Source organism: Vicia villosa, linkage group LG5 (genome assembly GCF_029867415.1).
Source record: "Vicia villosa cultivar HV-30 ecotype Madison, WI linkage group LG5, Vvil1.0, whole genome shotgun sequence".
NCBI classification, from domain to species: domain Eukaryota; kingdom Viridiplantae; phylum Streptophyta; class Magnoliopsida; order Fabales; family Fabaceae; genus Vicia; species Vicia villosa.
The window spans coordinates 118418970-118436381 of NC_081184.1; the positions used below are offsets into that span (position 1 = coordinate 118418970).

Here is a 17412-nt window from a genome sequence, read left to right on the forward strand (position 1 = left end):
CTCCATTTTCTATTTTATCCAGATATCCGATTACTCGCATAGATCTTTGACATGTGGCATCTACATTTTTTTAAAGGTTATGACTAAGAATGATAAAGTCTTTATTTGATTATTTTTAGGCATAATTAGTCTCCATGTCTCTTAACTTAATTTTATGTTTCACTTTGGTCCATGAACTAAAAACCCTTACAAATTAGTCCGCTAACTAACATTTTGTTACCTGAAATGGTACATTTCGTTGGTTTTGTTAAAAAATGCTAAGTATTGATTACATGGCATGACACGTAGGCAAATAGTAAAATGTTATTTCGCTAAGCATGAACAAAACCACGTGTTACCTTTCATGTTCCAAATTCGTGGACCCACCATCAACAAACAAAACCTCCATGGAAGATGAACCCATACTTGGAGTTGAAGCAACAAGGAACAACTTGGAATCACAAAATGACAACACTGACTCATCTTTTTCAAAAGAACAAATCTTCAAAATCCGAATAAGTTTCTTAACTAAGAATCTCTCAACAATTTAATTTGTTATTTAACTAGTTTTTGATTTTGATAATACAGAAGAACATAATAACAAATGGACGAATTTCAATAATATTTCCTTAGAGAATCAAACTATGGAAAACATTCAAACACATCTCATTTTACAAGACTCATCAAATTCAATGATAATAAACAGAAACGTTCATCAAGTATTGTTCTCAAAGACCAACACACACATCAAGGACAAAAAATCTCTCCCAAATTGCAAGAAAACATCATTTAGAAATTCGAGTCCAGGGATAAACAAGAATCAACTATAAAAAACAAGCAACAAGAGTCTTTCATTATTCGACCCTCTTCATCAACAACTAAAGTTAATGATATCAAAACCAAAAACTAAAAGGTGCACGCTCTGCAACCAAAGAACCAACGATTAATCAAATTCTAACGGCTCCATTATCGCCGCCACCGAAGCCTTCAAAGTCGAAGAATCATAAAATCCGTACACCATAACCATTATAAATCGTAGTGGAATACACATAGCAACAATAACAAACCTTCAACTTTTTAATGGTTCTCTTCAACACATCAAATTAGACACTTCAAGTTTTCACAATCTCGAACTCTACCCAACACCAAATTCCATTGTTTTAAATCCCAACAACAATAAAAACAACATCTTTACACAAAAACTCATCTAGGTCCACACTATAACCGTACATTACTATTTGATTTAGTCGATGCGGGATTTTAGAAGACATTGACGTGTTAATAGAAATGAAAGACATGATGGATGATATTAAGGAAGAAGAAGGTGGAAATTTGGTGGCCGAAAAGACATTGACATGTTAATAGAAATGAAAGACATGATGGATAATATTAAGGAAGAAGAAGGTGGAAATTTGGTGGCAGAGATTGAAAGGAATCTATTAGTGATGTTAATGAATGAAACATTAACCATTTTGGTGGAATAGAATCGTTAAAAACGACATCGTTTTGTGATGGTGATAAACTGATAGTGGAAGACGAAGAGACATGAAATAGAGGGTGCTCTCTCACTGAAACTTTGTCCTAATCTTTTTTTTATTTCAAAATTTTAAATCAATATAAAATAAAAAAAGTCAGGTCAGATGTTAAATGTCCAACAATACAAAAATTAACGTTTTTCATAAAAAAAAAACTAACGGAACATGCCATTTCATTTCATATAACATAATATTATTAGTTAAGGAAGTATTTTGCAATATTTTTTAATTAAAATACCAAAATAAAACATTAAATTAAATTAAGGGAAAAAAATGCATTAAGCCTTATTTTATAAACCAAATACATTTTTTTTTTAAAAGTAAAATAAAAAAAACCATTTTGAATTTTTGATAACAGTATTTGTTTCTCTGTTGATCGCGAAACCCAGTTTTCTCAAAATATCTTCAACATCCAAAACCCGGTTTCCCGCAAAACCTACTTGCTCCACTTTTCCATAAACCTCACATTCTTCCGTCTATCGCTAAACCCTAAACACTAGGAATCGATTCTCACACCGCCGGCACAACTTTCTTCTTCCACGGCGGTCGTTTTCTTCCGGTCCAGTTTTCAAACAGAATGGAAGAGATTGACCAGAAGCTAGAAGAGAATCATCCAATTGCAATGGACCACAGTGACAACGAAATAGATGATGATGGCACACAGTTTGACGTGGAGGATGACGAAGGAGAAGAAGAAAATGCATCGGAGAATGAAGAGGAAGGGGAAGGAGAAAAAGATACGGTGGATGAAGATCAGTTCAGGTTCTGTGACGGCGTAAATCCTATAGATTTCGTAAATAACAATAATTCCGGTATTCAACTGTACCAGAAATTGAAAGAGTTAGAGTACGAAGCTACGGCTAACAAAAAGCGTAAAGCGATTCAACAATGTCCCCCGTAAGGAACTCATTCTTTTCTAATTTGTCAAGGTTTCAGAATTTCTGTTTAGTCCATTAGCTATCTATGACGCACATACACTGGAAACACGGCACTGAGACTGACACGTCGACACATGATTAATTTAAATGAAATCATAGACTGAATCCGAAACAATTTTTTTCCAGAGATATCAGTGCTACATAGACGATAAGTCTTGACTCATGCTATGAGTGTTGTGCGAAACTGTTATACATCAATGGAAACCAAATAACTTTGCTGCTAGCACTCATCTATATATGTTTAACATATTTTGTGTTGAATGGTTCTAAATGCAGAGAAGATGGTATTTCTGGAGTAAGCCCGGCTGATATGATGGAATTGATGAATTTTGGAAGAGGAAGGAGATCAAAAAAGGTATGCTGTACACATGTTCAGTCACGATTGTGCAACATCTTGATAAGAGAGTCACCGTTATATACTATGCTACCATTTATTAATTCCTTTAAGAAAGGTAGATTGCAAGCTTTAGACTCTAGCTATGGAGCATCAATGAATGATACATTTGGTATTGTGATTTTGGAAGAAAATTGTTTACATTCATGCTGGTTATATTTATCCACTAATAGTTTTTTTTTAGAGTTTCCATTTTTTCATGCCAAGTCTGGTGACTTTTACTGCATTTTTGGTTTTTGTTTTTGTTATTATTATTTTTTTTATTAATTTTCTGTCTTAGATGAGTGGTTTTTACTAGTTTAAGTTTACACCTCTTTCTTCGTAAAGATTTTGGTCTTTCATTTTCTCTGGTAAATTTTTTCCCTTGAAAGGAGTTAGATGATAATGTGAAAAGGATGAGCATTCTGAATTACATGATATGTATTTACTTGATTATTTGTCTTTACAGTAATTTACATGACACCTTTTCAATATTGTTTATATTCCAGAGGTCTAAAAAAAGAGGGAGGCAAAAAGGATCAAAGAAGCAAATTGACGAAAAGATATCACGAATGTTGGGAGATGCCAACATTCACTATGCAAATCGTCGTTATGAGATGGTACATTATTATATTCTCCAACGATCTATAGGTTTTGGCATTGATTACGGATTCACACTAACCCACTTTCGATCTATATGTTTTTTTTGGCAGGCTGTAGCTGTATTGCATGAAGTTGTCAAGCTAGAACCAAATTTACCTGAGTCGTATCACACTCTTGGACTTGTCTATAGTGCAATGGGGGAGTCCGAAAAAGAAATGGGTTTTTACATGATTGCTGCTCATTTGAATCCAAAAGATTCATTGCACTGGAAAAAACTCTTTGTGTGGTCTATGTAAGATGGTTATCATTTTTTTTGCCATTGTTATTTCTTTAAACTTACTCCCTGTGAAGTATTTAGCCACAACACTCTTAAGGATGAAAGAGGATAAAATTGCATCATGCAATGCTATGTATGCTTAAAATAAATGACTTGTGTTAGACCTCATATTCGAAATGTGTATAAAAGGAAAGGGCAAAACTGGTTATATATCGGAAGAAAGGTTCCTATATATTTTATAAATCTTTATTCTAGTTAGAACTATTTCTCTGTTTATTCAAATCTGTCCAGTTTTGGGAATTCTCTCCATATATCGGAAGAAAGGTTCCTAACAAAACATTTTCAAATGCAGAGAACAAGGTGATATTGGTCAAGCCAATTATTGCATTTCAAAAGCAATAAAAGCAGACCCCGAAGATTGCAGTCTTAGAATTCATCACGCATTGCTTTATGTTGAAAGTCAAGATTATCAAAAAGCTGCCGAGGTTTATGAACAAATATATCAACTTTGGCGTGAAAATATTGATGCACTAAAAGCAGCAGCTAAGGTTAGTCGTTTGCTTTTGAGCTGGATTTGGTAAGAAAATGCATTCTAATTTCTATAGATTTCATGCTTTGCTAATTTTTGTTGATGATAATTTTCATAGGCAATAAACATTGGCCTTTCTAATGCAATAAATGTTTGACCTTTCTGATGCAATAAACGATTGGCCTTTTCCTTTTCCTGTATTTGTCATTATAATAAATTATCAGAGATTGAGCTGCCATCTTTATGGTGGGTGACCATTTTGGGAAAGATGATGTTTGAGGATGCAAAATATGAATTTTTATTTTCAAAATTGATTTACGTGCAAAATCTTATAACACTTTCTTTTAAATTTTTATATGAAGCATTAGGCTATACAATAATGAAATTAGAGCTTTACGCCTTTACCCAACAAAATCATAATATGAAATTAAGAGAAAAAGTTGGACTGGCTCAAATACTTTAGGGCCAAAATTATTGGGTCCCATGATTCCTCAAATTACTATAATTTGTTGCTAAAATGAGGCAGACCAATCACTCCTGGAGAGAAGCCAGGCCAGAATTATTTGTATATTCTGTTGGAGTTTTGTTTTTCCATTAATTACAATTGGCAAAACTGTTTCTTCTTCTGCTGTAATTGTAATCATGTTTTAGAGTACTGGTCAAAAGGAACGGCTCATATTTTTTTATGCAAATAAATTTTATTGCTTTCTTTTAGTTCTACCAAAAATGTGGTCAAGTTGAACGCTCAATTTGCATTCTAGAAGAGCATCTAAAGAGTAAACCAGATGGAGTAAATGCAAGTGTAGTTGATCTACTTTGTGCCATATTGATGGAAATTAAGGCTCATGACAGAGCTCTTCAATACATAGAACAATCTCAAGTGCTCGGAAAAGAACTGCCCTTAAATTTGAAAGTCAAAGCTGGAATCTGCCATGTTCATCTTGGAAACGTGGAAATGGCTCAGGTGCATTGCGTGCATATTTCTAAATTCTAATTGAATAAATTTTGATTTGATTGATCATTGGCATGCTTAATATTACTTGTTTGAACCTCAGAATATATTGTTAGGTTTATTGGTAGTCCAGGGTATTGAGTTGGGATTTCTCTATTGGTTTTGATTTTCTCTCATACCACTTGTTAGTATCCATGATATTTTGATGGCACTTCCGAAATCTGAACTTTTGAAAGACATATGCCTTTAACTTTGTTCTGATTTTTGTATGCTGTGGAGATTTCTTCCCTCTTGTTTCAGTTTTTTTAATTGGACTTCTTGTATTTCATTTTATGATCCTTTAGTGTTTTAATTAAAATTCATTCCTTTCTTTGGCAAAACTAAATTAGATACTCCATCCGTCTCATAATAAATGTCTTATTTGAGCTCTGCGCGGTTCTTAAGAAAATGATTAGATGTGTTGATTTTAATGATAAAATTAATATCATATACTAAAATACCCCTATTTGTTATAGTTAGTGGAGTTGTCGAATAGCGTGAAAGTTAATAAATAGGGATATAGTAGTGGAAAAAAAATGTTGTATTGGTATTATAAAAAGACATTTATTTTGAGACATGAAAAAACTGGAAATAAGACATTTTTATGAGACAGAGGGAGTAATATTTTATAGCATGTTTGGATTGGCTTTTGGAAGACCTAGAATCAATTTTAGAGGTGTAGAATTGATTCTGGGTGATTTTGAGGTGTTTGTTTTATCAAAAGTAGAATTGATTCTGTCTCCAGAATTGATTCTACTAGAAGTTAGAATTTGTTGTTTCTATCTCTATAATTGATTCTTAGTAATTTTGACACTGAAATTTATTATTCAACTCACTTTTCCATAAATGTATTCAAACATAAATCAATTCTGCTAAACTCAATTCTGTTAAAATCAATTCTACCAAACCCAATTCTGGTAGAATCAATTTTGTTCACCGCCAATCCAAACACACCCTTAGGTTATTGTCTTTGTATTCAAGCTCCCCTTCCCCTTCCCTTGAGTTAATACAACGATGAAATGCAAATAGAATTATATGAGGTATTTCTTTCAGTTTTACGCTATTTGTATGCATTACTTACATTATTATATGATTGCCAGGTTTTCTTTAATGATTTGAAACCAGAGAATGCAAACAAGCATGTTGAATTGATCACCGAAGTCGCGGACTCATTAATGGGTTTTGGACATTATATTTCTGCATTGGATTATTTTAAGATGATTGAAGAAAATAGTAAAAATGAAAATGTATGGTAATTTCCTATCTGTTGCAATTTTACATTTTGATCTTATTCAGGTAATTTGATTTAGTAGACACCTTAATATTTTTTTGTCTTATTCTGGTATTCAGCTGTGCATATAATGATGTCGATACTTCGATCCACTATTCCTCTCTAGCTTAATTCACTGTGTAAAATTCGCACTGTTCTCTTAAACTTTAGAGAATCAGTTGCAAAAGTTTGCAAATATCTCGCAAATTAATGAATACCATCAATATGTAGTTGGGAAGAAGCTAAAGAAGGCCGGGAACGGGAAAGATCTGCTAGGTCCTAGGATTGACAGGTTGCAGATTTCCGGGAACTGACAAACAAAGATAGATGGGGTTCTTACTTTTTTAATGCTAGTTGCAAATTTTGGCAAGATTGGCGGTTTTTGTTTTATTTTGTTTTGTTTGGTCGTAGTTGAATTTCACCCTGTTTTTAGTTCTAGAAGAGTTTTCTATATTTTTAACAAGCTGAAAGCTTCTGTATAAGAGTTATGAATATTTTATAGGTTAACTGTTGGGGAATATAAAGATCATTTAGTCATCATAATCTTGATAATGAAGATCAATGTTATGGAATACAACTATAGAGATCAATTTCAATAAATTAGTTTTCCTCTCACATTTCTACTTCCGAAGTCATGAATATAATGAATTTGCAGTTTGTCCTTGTTTTTCTTTTAATCTATTTTTATTGTTGCCTGAATTACCAGTCTTACAGGAAGTGTATGTTAGAGGAGTAATACTTGCTTATTTGAATAAAATGAAATATTTCACTGTTTGCAATTCTATCTTTAAAATGAAATACTTCACTGTTTGCAATTCTATCCTTTTTTTCTCATTATGATTTAGTATACTTGTTGAGATTCTCACATCTAATAGTGGTATGCCTAAAATATTGGCTATCAGTGGAAGATAAACCCTCGCCATGCAAAATTGGTTTTGAGGGGTTGATTTAGATTAGGCTCAATCAAATTCCAAATTCTAAGATGGTATCAAATGCTACTGTAGATTTGTATGGATAGAATATTGATTATAAGTCGTAGACACCCTCACCCAATTGGTGTTAAACTCTTAAGGTCTGTTTACGAGTTGGTTTTTGAAGAGCTTTGGAGGGTTACGACTATATTTTGATACATATTTGATATTTTAAAACAATTAAAAAAACATGATACATTAGTTTATATTATCATTTATCATATTGTTTTTTTTTTTTTAAAATATCAAATGCATATAAAAATATAGACTCGCAAACAAACCCTTATAGTCAGTTATACAAAAATATACAGAAAAAAATCAGTATTAGTTATATTTGCTTAATCAGTTTGACGCATCTTTGTTGTCATTATTGTACTATCAGGCTAATCCGATCTTGAAATTTAATTTCCTTCTTGCAGGGTTTTTTGTATTTGAAAATTGCTGGATGTTATCAATCCTTGGGAGAAAGGAAACAAGCAGTTATCTTTTTTTCCAAAGGCAAGGTTTTATTTTTATTTACAACAGAATTTATGCAAATTATGCTTCATGAGAAGTGAGAACCATTCCCCTGTTGTTTTTCAATACAAAAGATGGAATTTCTTTTCGCCCAAAATTTTTATTGGCTGCTGAAGCTTCTAATGAACGTTTCTTGTAGAATTTGTGCTTTTAGCCTAGCTTAGCCTCAAAAGTTAGCTCTAGAGGCGAGGATTATCCAAGCCTTATATGGACTACTTTGGCCATAAGATACCATACCTTTTCACGTACGCCTGGATCATGTTGTCCAATAACTACACTCCCTTATCCCTGGGATTGGACATATGGAGCATGGACAAATACAATCATTCTTGACCCAATAACATCTATAGTCTCTAATACTATTTTAGAATTTGATCCTTAAGCCTAACTCAAAAAGATAGCTCAAGATGTGAGGATCGCTCAAGCCTTATAAGGACTACTTTGGCCTTATCTCTAATCAGTGTGTGATCTGAATCAGTTTCCAACAAAATATTTGAGATTAGTTACAACCTTCATACCGGAGGAGTTTTCTAGAGTATTCAGAAGATTCAAGTCTTGCAGTTTACCTTCTTAAACATTTTCCTTTGCTTAGCTTTTGAATCTTCGAAGGACACATGTATTTGTAGATTAAAGTCTTCCAGCTAACAATCTTAATTTTTTTACCTCATTTTCTAGAATCTTCATTGCATCTCAAGTGACACACATATTATTTAATTATTTGAAGCTTTGAAAGTCCTTTTTGTTTCTATATGCTTTGTGATAAGGTAAAAAGGAAATAGAAAAGAGTCAAAAGAGGGTGCATCGGTGTTGCACACTCATTTGACTGAGGCTTGCAATTTTACAATAGATGCTTGCAAAGCATATCACGAGCTGGTGATGTAACACTCTTTGATTTTTTATTATTATAGTCTTTGCTTTTTTTTTTTTGTTTTCTCTTTCACTTTTTTGTTTTTATTTTTAAAATTTTCATATACTTCAGTTTCTAATGAAGATTTTCTTTCAGCTCTAGAAACACTACAAGATGATGTTGAAGCGCGCCTAAATTTGGCTTCACTTCTAGTTGAGGATGGGAATGATAATGAAGCCATTTCAGTGCTGTCTCCTCCAAAGGAATTTGGTAGTTGTAACAATGTTTTCTTTGTGATTGAAGTTCTTTCATGGAGATACTAATGGTGAGGTACTTGCAGACTCTGGTGAAGCACATTCTGAAAAGTCAAATAGATGGTGGGTTGATGTGCGAATAAAAGTTAAGCTCTGTAACATATTTTATACTAGAGGGATGCTTAATGAATTTGTGGATGTAAGTTTCCCTATGGTACGCGAATCACTGGAAGTTGCAACTCCTAGACAAAGGGTAATATTTGAGAAACTATATTTATGCATACACTCTCATTTGTCATTTTCATACAATCACATTCACATAGTTGAACATAGATATATGGGGTGCTCACAAACACCTGTGTACTAAATGATGTCATCTAGATCTTCAAAAAATTGATTACTCTGTTAAAAAGGTTCAGCTGGGGACTTGTCAGTTAGTTCTTTCATTGGTTTTGGATTTTGGTTTTGGAGAGAAGACCTGCATCCTCCCTCCATGTGGGAAAAGACTTATGTTGTCGTTTGCTAGCTTGTGAAACCTTAGGTTGATGTTAATCATGCTTTAAGAAGGGTTTGATAGATTAGTTTCCCTGTTAATTGAGTAAGTAATATCAGGTTTTTGGTTTTTAAAGTTAATATGAAAATGATAAATGTTATGAATGATCAGTCCGTTGGATTTTACAACAACAACCAAACCTTATCTCACTAAGAGTCAGTTGGATTTTATTTGATAAAATCATGTAAAGGAAACATCTTCTATTTAGGAAAGTGTATTAACTCTTGGTCTAGAGGACACTGACGCATGATGCAGACATCCCGAATTCTATTTGCCCTTTTCATACAGACTTCAACTGTTTCCATTTGGGTCCCTGGCTCCTTAGGTATAACTGCAACATGAAGAGTCTTAATAGTGTGTTTAGAACCAACTCATTATGAGAGTTTAATAGTGTGTTTAGGACCAACTCATTGTGAGAGCTTAAGCTTTTGGCTGCAAGGCTTTGAAACATTTTATATCAATTGAATATGTGCAAGATCGACCATCTTGTTGCCCTTTTTGAGATATTTGATGTTACTGTTTTGAGTTTGTTTTTTAATACTATGGGATTTCTTGCCCCTCTCCCAGTATGTACTTCCTTTTTCTGCTTTTATAACTCAAAAAAGAAAAGGAATGCATCCTTACTGGTTATTGCTGCAGGGAAACTCAAATAGGAGCCTCCCCACAAGGGTTCTCGTTGACAGAGTAAGGGTAGTAGAGTCTCCGGAAACGGGTAGTTTGTTTCGAGCATCCAGGCCCGTAGTTTCATCATATGATCTGTGAGTATTGTTTCTCACATAGTATAATCACCTTCCTAATTGTACTTTCGCATGCACAATCTGGTGTGTGTGTGTGTGTGTGTGTGTATATATATATATATATATATATATATATATATATATATATATATATATATATATATATATATATATATATATATATCAGAATTTGGGTTGGATCTAACTCATCCCTACAAAACCGGTTTGTAGGGTGAGGATTGCCCTCACTTATAAACACAATACAGACCATATTTCTTAGTAATGTGGGACTATCTCTTCAAACCCAACACACTGAAGGTGTTGGGGACTGCAATGAAGGAAAGCTAAAGTGCCACAATTAAGGCGACTAGAGGCGGACCGCAATTAAGGCTGAAATTCTAACACACACCCTTAGCTTGGGCCTCAATGAGCTCGAAGCGTGGAAGATGCGGGAAGTCCAACAATGGATCTAGGATAGACTCTGATACCATTCAAGACTAAAATCAATCAATATTATTATGATGATGAATATACTATTACTAATCTCTTTAAATAGAGTATTCTAACCTAATGGGCCTTACTAAATATCCAAACTTAAATTACTAATAACATTAAAAATAACAAACTAATAAAAGTAATTATTTATAACACTCCTCCTCAAGCTGGTGAGTGTATATCTATCATTTTCAAAGTTGTTGTTGTTAAGCCTTTTCGTTGGAAGATCTGCATGGTGCATGGTTGCCTTGGGAAGATACATATGGAGTGTAAATAAGATTTTTGTCTAACTTTTCTTTAATGAAGTGTCTATCAACTTCAATATGTTTGGTTCTGTCATGTTGCACTGGGTTATGAGCTATGCTGATCGCAAACTTATTATCACAATAAAGTCTCGTCGGTTCATCACACTTTATCATCATGTCTTCTAAGATTGATTTCAGCCATATTAACTCACATATCCCTTGTGTCATTGCCCTGAACTCTGCTTCGGCACTAGACCTTGATACATTTTGTTTCTTACTCTTCCAAGTCACAAGACTTCCGCCTAAGAAAGTGCAATAACCTATAGTTGATTTTCTATCCACAATTGGCCCTGCATAGTCAGTGATAGAAAACATAGAGAGAGATTTTCATTTTGATCTAACAACTTTTCATTTTGGAAAGTAGTTAGTTACAGAAAAGTGGAACTGGTTGCATTTATTGTTGCAACCAGTTACCTGCAGTTCCACAGCAACTGCCAGGTGTTAGTACACAATTCTTAGCTTACTACAACTCACTAGCTAGGATATACATCTAATTCAATCCCCAACCTCACTCCAAACACCCCCCCCCCCCCAAATATCTTATTCAATCACAAACATTAAATTCTAAATTTATAAACAAGCCATTATACAAAAGGAAACTTATAAACTATTTTGCATGTTCTTATTCTTCACTACATTTGCTCACAAGGTGAAAAGAATTCCTTTAATATTGTTTTATTGAATTAGGTTGAAAGCTTCCAGGGCAAAAAAGTTGCTCCAGAAAAAGGCTATTGAGAAGGAGAGAAAAAAAGCTGAGGCAGTGGCCTCTGGACTTGACTGGTTAAGTGATGATTCAGATGATGAGCCGCAGGTAATTGATAGAAACTGGCACCGACCAGAAATAATTTGGAGAATAGGAATACTTTACTGATAATAATTCTGGTGGACACTTCAAAGACCAGAATATTATGCTTACAACATCTTACAATATTTATAGGAGAATAGTACAGAATATTATGACACACCAAGATTCGAGAGCTTGTTTCTCTCCCTCCCAAGTGTCTTAACACTCACAACTTCAGGATGATTAGAACACAGTTGTGTTAACTTCTTATCCTGCCTAAGTTTCGTAATTGCTCCTAATAATAATAATAATAATAATAATAATAATAATAATAATAATAATAATAATAATAATAATAATAATAATTGCTGCCTTTAGACTCTGTAACTGCTCCAGATAACATTAAAATTGACTGCTTCTATGCCTGTAACTGTAACTGCTACTTGACAGCATTTATCTTGCTTTATTTGTGCCCCTTCCTCTTATAAATATTCTTTATAAGAGGTCTAACAGTAGCCTGTTTGGTGTTTTCCATTTTCACTTCTAATTCAATTTTTTTAATGTTAACATGTTAACTAGAATTTATATATATTGCGTGGGATGTTTCCAGGTGCCAAACACAGAACCTCCCTTGTGCAATTTTCACAAAGATGACGAATATCACCAGCTAATCATTGATGTTAGTACTTCTATCACTTTTTCTGTATCCCCTTTCCTTTTTAATGTGTGACTCCTTAATATCAATGTACAGTTGTGCAAGGCATTAGCATCCTTGCAAAAGTATGGGGACGCATTGGAAATTATCAATCGCACTCTAAGATTAGCTCATTCTTTTCTGTCTGTTGAGAAAATTGAGAAACTTCACTCTCTTGGAGTTCGTAAGTTCTGAATGTTTACAAGATTATATTTCCTTCTAGATTGATTTCATGCTTCCAACTTTTCTTGTTTCAAGAAATCAAAACAAAAAAAATGATGGATTTACTGCATGTTTGTTTGATTCCCCTTTAGATTTAAATATTTTGAAGAGAAAAGTTAATTTGTTGTTCTAGGGTAGGAAAATGCATATCTTGCTGACAAAGCAGTTTTATGTTCACAGAAATGGCATACAAAACCACAGATCCTAAACAAGGTTTTGATTGTGTAAAACGCGTTGTTCTGCAAAATGCACTGAGTTCTGCAGCTTGGAATTGCTACTACAAGGTCATATCAAGGTAAATTTGTGGATGCAATGAACCTAACTTTTGTTAGGCTCCTCAATTTGCTTCTGTGGTATGACAGAGTTATGGCCTAAAGTAAAAGTAGACCCTAGTTATAATTTTATTTTACTTGTTTTATCCTGGTTGATAGATTGGAAACCCGAGACACAAGACACGACAAACTTTTACGTAATATACAAAGAAAATTTGTAGATTTTGTGCCTCCTATCCTCATTTCCGGGCATCAGTTTACTATATGTAGCCATCATCAAGATGCGGCAAGGAAGTACCTTGAAGCTTATAAACTTTTGCCTGAGAATCCATTAGTTAACCTTTGTGTTGGTATGTTATTTCATTTCATGCTGTTTTTGTATAGTGCTTTCTTAGCCAAGAAGTAGAAATTGGACTCTTATTCATCATGGTTTCTTAGGAACGGCATTGATCAACTTGGCGCTGGGTTTCAGACTTCAAAATAAGCATCAGTGTCTTGTACAAGGTTTTGCATTCCTCTACAATAATGCGAGGATCTGTGAGAACAGTCAGGTTTGTTTTCATGGATTTCCTTGTGCCAATCTGCTGAAGTTTATACCTTCTGGATCCTTGAATTCATGGAGTCACTTTCAATCAAATTTGAAATTTATACCTTATCAGATAAAAAACTTACTAGTGGTTTATACATTAATTTCTGTCTTTATTCATTAATAAACCATGCAGGAATCTTTATTCAACATAGCTCGAGCATTCCATCATGTTGGTTTTGTAACACTGGCAGCGATGTACTATGAGAAGGTGATTGCTATTAACGAAAAAGACTATCCAATTCCAAAACTCCAAAATGAGAATATTGATGTCATTGAAAATGAGAAACCTGGTTACTGCAACCTTCGCAGAGAGGCAGCTTACAATCTGCATTTAATCTACAAAAAGAGTGGGGCGGTTGATCTTGCTAGGCAAGTTCTGAAAGATTATTGTTCCATTTGAGGTTACATGATATTTACAAAGCTGCAAATTATCTTCCATTGTTTATACACACAAAATCAGAAACACGCAGTATATATTTATTTATTATATGGTTTCTGAAAACACCCGGCAGCAATTATACAAAGACATGCATGGTGAAGCCGTCGTTGTGTTATACATTTTCATGATTTTTGCTCTATATTTGGTCATGTCAGTTTTTTTTTTATTTGCCGCGCTCTCAAATGCAGGAATGCTATTTATTGAAGTACAATATAGAGATTATATAATGCATAGATGGTATATATTTTTTACTGTGTCAATCTATTATAATTTTTATATAATTAAAATATTTGACTTTAATTATATGATTATATAAGAAACTAGATTACCGACCCGTGCTTCGCACTTAGAAATAATTTTTTATAATAGTTTATATTTATTTGTTATTTGCATATAAAATTATTTTGTAGGTCATATAGACTATATTTGCAATTATACTTTTAATTATTTAATGTGAAAGTTAATAAATTAAAAAATGTGCCATATTTGGGCGTTATTACATATATTTAAGAAAACGTAAAACACATTAAATTAAAAAGATATTGAATCATTTAAATTTTTTAGTTTTCAAGTATGGAAATTTTGGATCTTTAATGATTGATGCATTGTCACCCTCAAGATTAATTGTTTAAATGTGAATTATATAAAAAACTGTGCGTTATTTTTAAAAATATACTTTTGCAAATATAATTAGATATAATCTTATAATTGAATATATTTAATATAAAAAACTGTTTAATAATATAAGAATCTTTATTAACTTATGTTATACTTTTTTTTCGTATGACTTTGTGTAGAATTTCTGATGTGTTGTCAACTCTTTTAAAAGAGTTTAGCAGAAAAGAAAGTGATTCTTCTCTCCTTTACCGAGCAAGCCGGATACGACCTGAAAACCGCAATTACCATTCTCATTAACATTATCAATCCTCTCAATATGTTTGTGCATAAAAAGCGGCATTTCTTCAATGAAGATTATTTTCGGCACCGACAACAAAAGAGGTGGTTTGCTAACGCGAGCACCCTTGTACACACTTTTTTGAGATTTTGGAGTTGGAGAATTCGGAAAATGTGGATCAACATATTCAAAGTACGATGGAGACTGCTTCTTTGAATTATTATCTTGTGTCAGTTTGACATTTTTAGGGCCACCTTTTATTTTAACAGGTTCCGAGTGAGGTTTCAAATCTGTGGTTTCTGGATAGGAAATCTTTCTCAATTGCTTTCTGATGTGCATTTTTATGGTGTCATCAGCTTTAGAAAATCTATCTTAGATTATTTTCCACTCGATCATGATTGTTATACATGTTTTACCACCCTTTGTCACACCATCATCATAAAACCGAAATCTTTTCCAATGACTGTAGATTTCATCCATACGTATCGGAGAATGGAGTTTCATATTTTTTGAAATAAGACAAGCACATGGAAGATCATAAGTCTTTCTAAAAGTAAATGTAAACTTAGAACTATCGAAACCTGTCTTCTCGACTCACTTCGTGAAAATGAAATTCAATTCCGCCCGAGATACTTTGCCAGTCAATTGCCAAATGAGGGTGTTATATTTGAATCTGGATGTTTGGAACACACTCCTAAAATGTATTACACAAACAACATAAAAGTCTTCTGTGGATGTATTTAATATACCAGTACATGCATTCATTCTTTTCTAGCACCACATATAGTTTGTCCATTTTTCCGTCTTCTCCCTTGATTTGTTTGGACCCAAACGCGAGTTTGAGCTGATTTCTCACATTTTTTGTATGTGGTATCGACAAAATAATGCATAAGATGTAGGAAATACCTTTGTAACCCAATTAATTAATGTGGTGTCTTGATTTGTGACGATTACCTTCGACATGTTTTCTTGGTCCTTCAATAAGGTCTTGCACATTTCCAATGCCCATGTAATGTTGTATTATTTTTTGAATTTCAAAAATGTGAATCCCACTAAGAAAGTGTTCGATGTAGATGTAACAACAACAATTTCGAGAAGCGGAAGCTTATATTTGTTGGTCTTATACGTTAATTATGAGGATAGTGAAAAATGTAGAACAACATGATACTTTCGGGATGAGTCCAAAATATGTCACAAACAATGGCTTTATCCTCACAAACTTTATACCTAGAAACATAGTGATTGTCATCCAAAAGCTTCAAAAGTTATTGCATTTCATATCTTTGACCTCTTATCGCCATATTGTTTCGATAATGCGCATTGAATACCTGCTTGATATTTAAAACACTTTCAGGTCTTTTCCGTTTCAAATCCACAAGTATGGTTTTAGGCGCGACGCTAATTAAAGACATGTCCAAAATAGTTCCCTTCTCCTCCAGTTTAAGGCGACATACGATGGGATGATCGACTATCTTGGATTGTAATGCATGATTATGTAAATTAGAAATCACATTAAGTTTCCATGTATCACCCGTCTTGCGGTACCCGCGTAATTTAAACAGACACTCACATTTTTTTAATCAGGTATCATCACGTTTTAACTTCTAAATCGGTGGAAGATACATGCCACATCTCTCATATCTCATGGTTACAAATGTTTGCCTTTGTCTAGAACCATTGTCGGACCTTTCGATTACAATTTCAAATCTCAATTTCCCGGCCTTCATGTAGACTCATTCAAGCATATGTGAATGAGTAGTAAACAATTTTTCATTTGTAGACCATTGACCAACATCTATCTCGACGTCAACGATCCAATATCTTCCTTCACCTCATCCGATTTAACATTGTCATTCACCTCATCCGATTTAACTTCGTCCTTTACTTTATCAGGTTTTGCATCATTATTTACAACAACTTTAGAAAATATATTCGGGTGCACCATATCTAATACAAACAAAAAGATAAAACTGTTAAAAAATCACAGTAACAGGCAAATTCAGAGATGCATCTCCGAAACATATAACAGGTGAATTCGGAGATGTATCTCTGAACTCAACGAACAATTTTTCAACTCAAGAACAAGTTTAATGCAAGTAATGGAGGATGAAATGAGTGATCTTTACCTTAATTTGCAGATTCTTTTGCTCTTTTTATGTAATAAAACACAAGAATGATAATTTGGAGTCGAAAAGTTGATTGAGAATGAAAGTTTTTTTAAGGATTTTAGGTTATAGCGAACAAGTGAAGTATGAGAGAGATGATCAAGTAAGATGGTGATATATTCAATTTCCCGCTCGACATTTTCTGAGATGCATCTTCGAAAATTTCATTGATGAATAAT

At 33.4% G+C, this 17412-nt stretch overlaps 1 protein-coding gene across 1 annotated transcript; it reads left to right on the forward strand.

Annotated features, from left to right (window-relative positions):
- Positions 1 to 1861: 1861 nt before the first annotated feature.
- On the forward strand, positions 1862 to 14339 carry LOC131602205 (uncharacterized). The gene is made up of 18 exons (XM_058874246.1): positions 1862 to 2411; positions 2729 to 2807; positions 3335 to 3445; positions 3539 to 3720; positions 4058 to 4253; positions 4950 to 5198; positions 6326 to 6472; positions 7886 to 7964; positions 8986 to 9099; positions 9170 to 9336; positions 10276 to 10394; positions 11861 to 11984; positions 12568 to 12636; positions 12709 to 12835; positions 13054 to 13168; positions 13305 to 13495; positions 13584 to 13696; positions 13868 to 14339. Exons 1-18 carry the CDS (start codon positions 2092 to 2094, stop codon positions 14132 to 14134), a joined length of 2769 nt encoding a protein of 922 aa, XP_058730229.1. The 5' UTR covers positions 1862 to 2091; the 3' UTR covers positions 14135 to 14339.
- The last annotated feature ends 3073 nt before the right edge of the window (positions 14340 to 17412 follow it).

Bases quoted from the DNA above. Each gene is read 5' to 3' on its own strand.
- LOC131602205 (XM_058874246.1), top strand. From the start codon at position 2,092: ATGGAAGAGATTGACCAGAAGCTAGAAGAGAATCATCCAATTGCAATG. The intron at 2,412-2,728 runs GTAAGGAACTCA...TTCTAAATGCAG, and splicing joins GCGATTCAACAATGTCCCCC to AGAAGATGGTATTTCTGGAG. The intron at 9,337-10,275 runs GTAATATTTGAG...TTATTGCTGCAG, and splicing joins TTGCAACTCCTAGACAAAGG to GGAAACTCAAATAGGAGCCT.